The sequence below is a fragment of the Hevea brasiliensis genome, chromosome 3 (genome assembly GCF_030052815.1).
Source record: "Hevea brasiliensis isolate MT/VB/25A 57/8 chromosome 3, ASM3005281v1, whole genome shotgun sequence".
Classification (NCBI taxonomy): Eukaryota; Viridiplantae; Streptophyta; class Magnoliopsida; order Malpighiales; family Euphorbiaceae; genus Hevea; species Hevea brasiliensis.
In genome coordinates this window covers 4,939,791-4,949,091 of record NC_079495.1, presented here as the reverse complement: position 1 = coordinate 4,949,091, position 9,301 = coordinate 4,939,791, and the positions used below count along the sequence as shown (strand labels likewise).

Below are 9,301 nucleotides of genomic sequence, written 5' to 3'. Positions count from 1 at the left end.
AATTCTTAATTATATATATATATATGAATTCATAGTTAAATTTTATAAAATTAATAAATACTTAAAATGTATATTATATGATATATTTATTATATTATATTATATAATATATTTAATTTTAAATTATTTATATACCTTATAATTAAAGATTATATAATTAAAAATAGTTAAGAAATATATTATATGATATATTATATATTAATAATTTAATTTAAAATTTAAATATTAATTTAAATATAAATTTTTGAGAAAATAATTATATAAAATTATTTCAATAATCGAAATCGTACCAAATCAAATTAAAATAGTACGCTCCTATCAGATATATTATTCACTTGACAGACTTATATTCAAGTTTCAACTCTAATAATGCCCTATTAAAAAAAAATATTTTGAATCGGATTATATGAGTTCTCAAAATTAACTCTTAATTAATTTATAATTAATTTATAATTTTATAAATTAATTTATAATTTTATAAATTAATTTAAATTTTAATTATTTTTAATTTTATATGAATAGAAATAAATTGTATTTCATTTTGAATCCAACGAAATTTGAATTAAATTAACAAATCACATTAAAAATTACCACCACAATTTGGAATGGATATATGAATGAATTTTGTACTTTTATTCACTCTAAAAATGGGATGCGGTGAAAATGGGAAAACTTAACAAAATAGTTTATTAACTTTATATTTAAAAATTTTAATAAAAAATATTAAAGAATTTTGTCTTCGATTTTTCTTCTTGATAATCACGACAGACGACGATTATATTTTTTATATTTATGATCATATGGTCCTATTTTATAGCAACGTTTTGATTTTAATTAAATTATTATTTTTTATTTATATTATTTAATGATATAATATTTAAATATTTAAAAATTAAAAAATAATTTATAAAAAATTATCCTTTTAATTCTTAAAATTTAAGAAATATTTTAATTAAAGTTAATAAAATAATATTATTATTTTTATAATTAATAATTAATATAATAATTATTTTTATTAAAAAAATATATTTTAAATTATTATATAAATAATTAATTATTATTAATTAATATTTAACCATCATTATAAAAAAAAAAAAGGCGAAGAACAGTTAATATTAATCTATCAGTGCTTAAAATTACTCAATATTTATGATGATTATGATGGCGGCGATGGTTGGCTGTTGGGTCGCAGAAGGAAAATTTAAATGGCACTAAGGCGAAGTGGAAATATTGAAAAACTGGGAAAAAGGCCCACAGGAGATTAAGACGAAAGCAATAAACGCCAATAATTGCAGACTATTGAGACCAATTAGCATCAGCATAGCACCTCACCGCTACCTAAAGGCTGAACGAGCTGCCGTTGCGACAAAAACAGGAGCGTCCTTTCTCTTCATTATAAATCCTTCACCATTAATTCAAAAACGCCTCTTCTCTCGCTCTCCCTCTCTCATGGGTGAAGCAGATGCTCCCCCGCCGCCGCCGCTACCGGCTCTCTGCCCCCAGAACTTCAATACAACATTTGTAGTCATCCCCACTAAACTCACTCTCCCTTCCAAACCTCTCTACACCTCCAGCCTCCCTTCTCACCACACACGCGGCAACGGCTTCGTCTCCTCTCCACCACTTGCCTTCGAGTTGGCATCTTTCAAATCTTCCTTATCTTACACTTCTCTTAAGGACATCCTCCCTTCCACAGCTGTCAACTCTCCTACCGCCGCTGCCTCCGCCTGTGGTTCCGCCTCGCGAAATATCTCCATCCGCAATCGCCTCGTCAAGCAGGCGGCGTGGGCCTACCTCCAGCCTATGTCTTCGACGCCGGATTCATCAAGCCAACACTTCCTTCGCCGCCTCTGGCTGCAATTCTCTGTGCGCAACCCCATCGCTACTTATATTCGGTTCATTAGTAGTCATGTGATTCCTAGTATTACAGGAGCCTTTGATCGGATTCTTCGTGCCATTGGGTTCCGAATGGAGAGATAGCACTGGCTGACCATTTTTAGAACTAATTCAAATGTGTATAAGTTCAGTGTGTGCTCTTAAAATTGTAAAACCAAAGATTACAAAGACAAACAAATCTGTATTGGAAGAAAAAGAAAAAGAATGAATCAAATTGAATTCAGAATTGAAGAAAACAAATTTCTTCTCTTTTCAAGGGTTTCGCTTTTTTTTTTTTTTTGTACAATTGGTTACAATCTTCAGTTTTGGATTGGCTTAGAACGGCGGAGCCTATTTCGGGCCTGTTGGAGCTTGTCATTGATGGCATCAGGTTCAGGGACGGTGCTTGGGTCCACCGAGTGTACTTGTTCTGTTTGTTCGTGGTGGTGGACTTGGACTTGATTGGATTTTGGTGACTCCGAAACTGCACGGTTGATGCTGCTGCTGGGCGGTGGTGGGGGTCTTGGTGGCCACTTGCTGTTCTTATGTTTGCTCATTGAGGGTGATTCACTTATACTCCGTGCTGAGGGTACGCTTGGTTCATGGTTGCTTTCCTTCTGCAAGGTTGTTTAGTTTAGTACTAATTGATTGATTTGATTATGTTTGTGCATTTTGTAATTGTGAATGATTACATATTAAACTACCCAAGCTCAGTTTCTGTAAGGGTGGCATTTGCATGATAATGGATGCTAAAATTTACTAAATCACAATTCGCAATCTTCAATTTGGAGATGGGGGAATGAAATGACAAAATCAATTGTTGTATAAGGTTGCCTATGATAATTGACAGGCTGAGGATGCAAGGGAAATAGGAGAGGAATAATGAAGCTTAAAAGCTTGAAAGACCAGATTGGGTTGAAGCAAATATTTACTCGAGGAACCAACCGAAGGATTCCTCATTGAATATAGGAAGTTGCTGCTTGCAGAGATCAAAGTTGTTGGCTTGCAGCCAGTTTTTTGTGTATTTATCTTTCTCTTGTGTGATAATCTTCTGTGGTTTTGTGTCTAGTTTGCACAAAAATTTTTTACCTTAGCAGTTGTGCCTGAAAATTTTCCAGATTGAGCAACCAAGTACTCAAGAACTTGAAAGAATGTATTCTGCCCAAGTTTTGTGCAGTTTTGACAATAGTAAATGGCAAAGTCCCAGGCTTTAGCCTTCAACTCCAGTAGCTTCCTGTCGATATCTGTTTCGTGCTTTGCTACAAAAGGCCTCAGCAAAGTTTCATAGATGTAGCCAGTTCCCTACATTGAGCAAAGTTTTACCATTTCAATTTTGCTTAAAATTCAGTGAATAAAATTCCCACCATTCATCTGCTTTTGCTTACCTTTGTTTTTGGATGCCACAAGTAGATAAAGAATGCCAACTTCATCTCACCATACATTGGTAACCTTCATCATAAGATGAGCACAATATCAAGCACAAAGAGCAAATTAATTTACCACTAACACAAATTCACAGAGCTTTGCTTACCATGAAATAAATATATCCCCTATCCTCTCACAAACAGTAAGAAGTGCAATGATTATCCTGCAAAATCAATGAGAATCACACTTGTAACTGAAGGAAATTTAAAGAATAATGCAAATAAAGCCTAAAAAGGCAAAAAGCATGTTAATTATGGGACACTATGGCGGGTGAGGCATATTTGCCCATTTATTTGTTGAGTGTGACAATGATAGATTGAACATTTTCACAAGCAGATAACTTCAGAAGTTAAAAATGAATCAACTGCTCACATAATTGCAATGACCAATTTATAGGAAGTCAATCTCATCCATTACTAATCCATTAACCAATCTTCAAGAATAAACATAACATGTAAATGGTGGAATCTTAATAGGCTACATGCCCTTACTTATAAGATTTGACCAATTTCATTGCAATCTTGGCCTATTATTGGCAACTTGGAGAAAAATATTGCTGCTAAACTTAGAATGTCTGCAATTCCCTCGCCTATTATTGGAAAATTTGAGAAAGATATTTTGCTGGTAAATTTTGAATTATATTTCTGAAGAGAACCTTAAACAAAACCAATTTCAATCTAAAATTCCTGGTCTGAAAGGACATACGGCCTTACCAATATTGACACCAGAATCTAAGTTCTTCAATTTCAACTCTGTTCTTCTCTATAGATTTGAAACATTCAAAAGCAGGGTATGCATACCCAAAAAGCAACCTGGCATAAAAAAAATGATAATTAAGCACCAAAAGAAGAGCATTTAAATCCCATTAACATCATTCAAAAGAGAGAAAAGGGTAGATAAAGTTGCACAAAGAAAACAAAGAATCAAACCAAAACAAGAGGAAATGAAATTGGTTCATCAATGACATACACAAGACATCTGGTGATGAAATCTCCTAACATCCTTAATCTCTATAGCAAGGACCCGCCAAAAATTCCTGTACAACATCCATTAAAATTTTTCCTCATCCAATCCACAAACCAAGTAAGAGTGGACAAATAAGAAGAACAGGAACAAGAAGAAGACATTCATCCAAGAAAAAGGGAAGAAGTTGGACCTGTTTATTAATATAGATCAAAATGATGAAGAAGAAACTTTCGTTTGAAGATATCAAAATACTGACATCAAATTAAATAAAAAAAAAAAAAGAAACAACCGTAAAAACAGTGACCCCAGTTCAGAATATTAAAAATAAAAAAGCATGAGATTCTTGAGAAGGGAAATGGGTTTTAAACCTTCTTTGTTTTCTGCGAAATGCGGATGGAGATAGAGAAAGAGATACAAAAATTTCGCAGAAACGTGAGAGCGGGGAAAGGGACGAGGTCTCTATCTCTAACAATGAATGTGCATAGAATAAACTAACTCAAATCTCTCCTTTAAATACATATATAAGAAAGGTGGTTAGTTTAAAGGAGGAGAGAATAGTGGATAAAGAGGGGAAAAAAATGGAGGGAGGGATTTCTTGGCACGGACGCCTCTGTTAACATTTTACACGCAAGTCCGCAAGAGGGATTTCTTGGGATTCTTCTCACGGTTTCAACGCCTGGGTAGTTCCTGCTTCTGTTTGGGTATTTTTGTCATTTTATTTCTTTAAAACAAGTTCCGTTAAATGGGTCCGGTCTCACTTATTTGTAGCTTACTCATATGATAAATTTAACATAAATAAGAAATTTTCAAAAAGGAAAGTATTCATATCTATATCCAAATATATATATATTTAATTAATTTATAAATGTTAAATTAATTAAAATTTCAGTTGATCTAATTTAAAATAATATGTCAATGAATGGCAATTATTTTTGATCTTATTCGACCCATCTTGAATTTCTATAACTCACCTAACATAACGATGTATTGTTTTTTTTATTGAAAAATAATTTATTTTTATATATTCATATATTTAAATATTATAATTTTTTTAAAAATATAAATATATTATTAAAATTGTGTTTATGATTTATTTTTAATAAATAAATTTATATTATATAATAATAAATTAAAATAAAAAAAAATAAAAAGAAAAGTTCTCACAGGGTGAAGTTAATCTGCTGCAGTGCTTTTGCTTTTGTATACTTATGGGAAGAGGTACAAAAGTAGGAAGAGATAAATAACAGCCAAATTGGGATTTTTGGAAATGAGTCTCGTAAGAAATGATCTTGCCGTGGCCATAAAAACTTATGCCCACCTATATCTGTTAGGCAAGGAGTGAGATAGTTAGGCTTGAAGGAGAAGGAGGAGGAGGAAAGCTTGAGGTAGTGTTTAGACAATGAGAAAGTAAAGGAAAGTGAGAAAGAGAAGAGTTAGAACAATATGAGATCATGAAAAAATTAGTCTAAATCCATCTCCAAAACTAGTTAAAGAAGAAAAAATTTTTAAATTATATATAAAATTTAGGCAAACCTCCTTTAGGTGAAGTTAGGTTTAGTTCATTTTATTTATATGGTATCAAAACCTATATTATTTTAATATTGAATCACTCGCAAATATATTTATTTATAAATTTCATACTTTAAATATTCATGTTTTGGTGTGAGAAGAGTATGCTAGCTCACATTAATTTGAGATAAGGTGTATGGACTTGAGCAAATATCCTAACTTTAGTGATGAATTATATCTGATTTATTTTATCTACAATTAAAAAGTTAGAAATATATATATTTTTTTAAAAAATATATTTTAAATATTGTTAAAAAAATAAAAATTATTTAAAAATTTTTACTATTTAAATTTAACTTTAAAATAATTTTAATATCTTGTCACGACCCAACCTATGGGCCGGACCGGCACTAGGACCTGGGCCAGCTTAAAGCCCCCGAGGCCCGTAGTAAGCCTAACTGTTCATTAACCCAACTCTAAGGCCCATTTGGGCCCAATATCAAGAAAACAAACGGACAGTCGGCCATAAATGGACTTTCCAACGGGGAGTTTTTGACTCACCCGACCTGTAAACACAATATATAGTCATTTGGGGAGCTCAGCTCACCCTCCACATACTCATTAACATAAAATAAATGGGAGCTCAGCTCCCTCATCCAATCCATCAAACATGCATAGCATATTTAGTTTACAGGTCCAACATGATAACAATATTACAGATCATAATCAAATAATTTCTGCTAACACATGCGGAAATTCTAGGAGTAATTAAAATTACACAAATATTGATAAACAACCTGCGAGGTAGAAAAGCAGGTTAACCCAGAACAAAATATCCTCCTGTGGCCTGTAAAAATTTTTGAACAGGAGTGAGCGTTCGACTCAGAGAGTAAAATATATCAATCTTAACTATAATCTCTATAACTATCTGAAACTAATGCAATCCTGTAGAGTGAAATGCAACATTTACATCATATTCACATCATAGCATCAAAAAGGTAATTTGGAGCACTCACACACCTGTAACATCATTCATAGTATATGGGGTGATCCCTATCTGACTCTCTTAAATCAATGCGGTGCCGTGAAGAACTCATTTCGGACTTCCACTTAAATACCAAATCGGGGTCCCAGTGAAGAACTCAAGCCGTGTCTACCAGAAGGACCAGGGTCCCGAAGAACTCAAGCGTGTCTACAGTCCTATCCATAGTCCACACCACATCACACGCACGCCAACGCACGCACACTGCTCCAAATTACCACAACAACACTCATGGCACATTAACAGTTATCAATGCAACATAATTCGTGCCTAGAGTTTAACTACATAATTATATGCATATAAGTGATGCATGGGCATGCTGAACATATAATAATATCGAAATTACAGTTAAAATTAATATTTTACTCACAAACTTGACGACAAATTACTGTGGCGGCTGGGCGGAGGAAGAAGGCTGTCCCGGCTCACCTGACAATTACATTACATATATTTAATAAATTTGACTCAATACAACAAAGAAAAAGATCAAGTACGTCCTAAGTCGTGCCGAAAATCCGGCAGAGTCTCCCCTATACCTAGGACCTACCCAACCTGCAAAAGGGCTAAAAACGCACTTCTATATCCACAATCCATATATCCACAACTCAATCACATCACACAGCCCATCCTGGGCCCATCAAATCAATCATTCATCACAATATGGAAAAATTTCAATTTAGTCCTTATAATTGATCATTTTTGCAAAAATTGCCCAAACAAGCTCTAAAAATTATAAAACTTTGCCCCGCGGTCCTTAGCAATATTACTAAGCTATTGCAAAAAGAATCGTAATTTTCTAAGCTACCACGAATATTTTATGAATTTTTAATCCTATTTAAGCACTAGAAAATTACGAAAAAGCAAGGTTAGGGTTTACCTTTGCGATTCGACTTGAGAACGCTCGGGATGCTCGACGATGGTGGGGTAGCCATAACCTCGATCTAATTCGGTGACTTTTCCGGTAGGCTAGTGCATCGGCGGAAATTCACGCATCCAGGACAAGCGTCGAATTCGCGATTTGAGGATACCTACACGAAGCCCAATAATAATATATAAAAAATCAGGGGTGTTACATTCTTCCCCCCTTACAGAAAATTCGTCCTCGAATTTTACACAAGGCAGAATAAAGCACATGATTATACATTGAACAAATAAGGGTACTTGCTACGCATGTCCCGTTCTGACTTCCAGGTGCACTCTTCCACCGACTGACTCCTCCACAAAACCTTAACCATAGGGATCTGTTTTGATCTCAGCTGTCTCACTTGGTAGTCCACTATGGCTACAGGCTGCTCCTCAAATGTCAAATTTTCTTTTAGCTCTATCACATCAGGCTGCAGTACATGAGAAGGATCGGGAATGTATTTCCTGAGCATGGAGATGTGAAACACGGGATGAACGTGAGAGAGGTTGGGTGGTAGCTCCAACCGGTAGGCAACTGCTCCAACTCTATCCGTAACCTCAAAATGTCCGATATACTGAGGTGCCAACTTGCCCTTCTTTCCGAATCTCATGACTCCCTTCATTGGAGATACCTTCAGGAATACATAGTCGCCCACTGCAAACTCCACATCCCTCCGTCTGCAGTGCATAACTTTTACGTCTCTTGAAAGTGTCCTCGATCGTTCCACGATTAAAGGAACTACCTCAAGTGTCTTGCACTAGGTCTACATCATGCACCCTTGCTTCCCCATTTCTGTCCAACACGGAGAGACCTACACTTTCTTCCATATAGTGCCTCATAGGGTGCCAACCCTATCTTTGGAGTGATAAGCTGTTGTAGGCAAACTCCACTAAAGCTAGCTCATCCCATTGACCTCCAAAATCCAAAACACTCATGCGAAGCATGTCTTCGATGTTTGGATCGTCCTTCAATTTGTCCGTGCATACGAGGGTGGAAAGCCGTCTTGAAGTTCAGCTGTGTGCCAAGTGCCTCTGCAACTTTCTCCAAAACAGAAGTGGCTGGGACCCTCATCGGATATTATGGGCGGAACTCCATGCAATCGACTATTTCTCGAATGTAGAGCGGGCATCTTGTGCCACAGTATGTAGTCTTCTGGTAAGAAGTGAGTGATTTGGTCAAGCGGTCTACAATTACCCATATCGAATCATATCCTCGCGTGGTACGAGGCAACCTATCCACAAAATCCATAGTACTCATTTCCCACTTCCATTACGGGATAGGGAGCTCTTGCAGCTTCCTTGACGGTCTCCAGTGTTCAAACTTCACCTTCGACAAGTCAAGCACTTGGACACAAAGTCGGCTATGTCTCTCTTCATGCCATTCCACCAATAGCTATCTTTCACATCATGGTACATCTTGGTGGAACCTGGGTGGATACTGTACAGTGTATAGTGTGCCTCTCGCATGATTTCATTCCTAAGGTTGTCCACATCGGGCACACATATCCTAGAACCTTGCACTAGGGCGCCATCATTGGCAAACCCAAACTCACCACCTTCACCTTGCTGTACTCTTTCTAT

The 9,301-nt window shown here is 35.4% G+C and overlaps 1 protein-coding gene across 2 annotated transcripts; it reads right to left on the bottom strand.

Annotated features, from left to right (window-relative positions):
* Positions 1-2,057: 2,057 nt before the first annotated feature.
* LOC110646029 (putative HVA22-like protein g) lies at positions 2,058-4,854 on the bottom strand. 2 transcript variants are annotated; one of them, XM_021799363.2, is made up of 8 exons: positions 4,635-4,854; positions 4,457-4,517; positions 4,270-4,336; positions 4,014-4,112; positions 3,407-3,463; positions 3,261-3,324; positions 2,965-3,177; positions 2,058-2,492 (listed from the first exon to the last, which is right to left on the bottom strand). In XM_021799363.2, the coding sequence occupies exons 3-8, from the start codon at positions 4,299-4,301 to the stop codon at positions 2,196-2,198; spliced, it is 762 nt and encodes a 253-aa protein (XP_021655055.2). In that variant the 5' UTR covers positions 4,302-4,336; positions 4,457-4,517; positions 4,635-4,854; the 3' UTR covers positions 2,058-2,195. The 2 variants fall into 2 exon arrangements, with proteins under 2 accessions (XP_021655055.2, XP_021655126.2); XM_021799434.2 differs by lacking the exon at positions 4,457-4,517.
* Between the last annotated feature and the right edge of the window lie 4,447 nt (positions 4,855-9,301).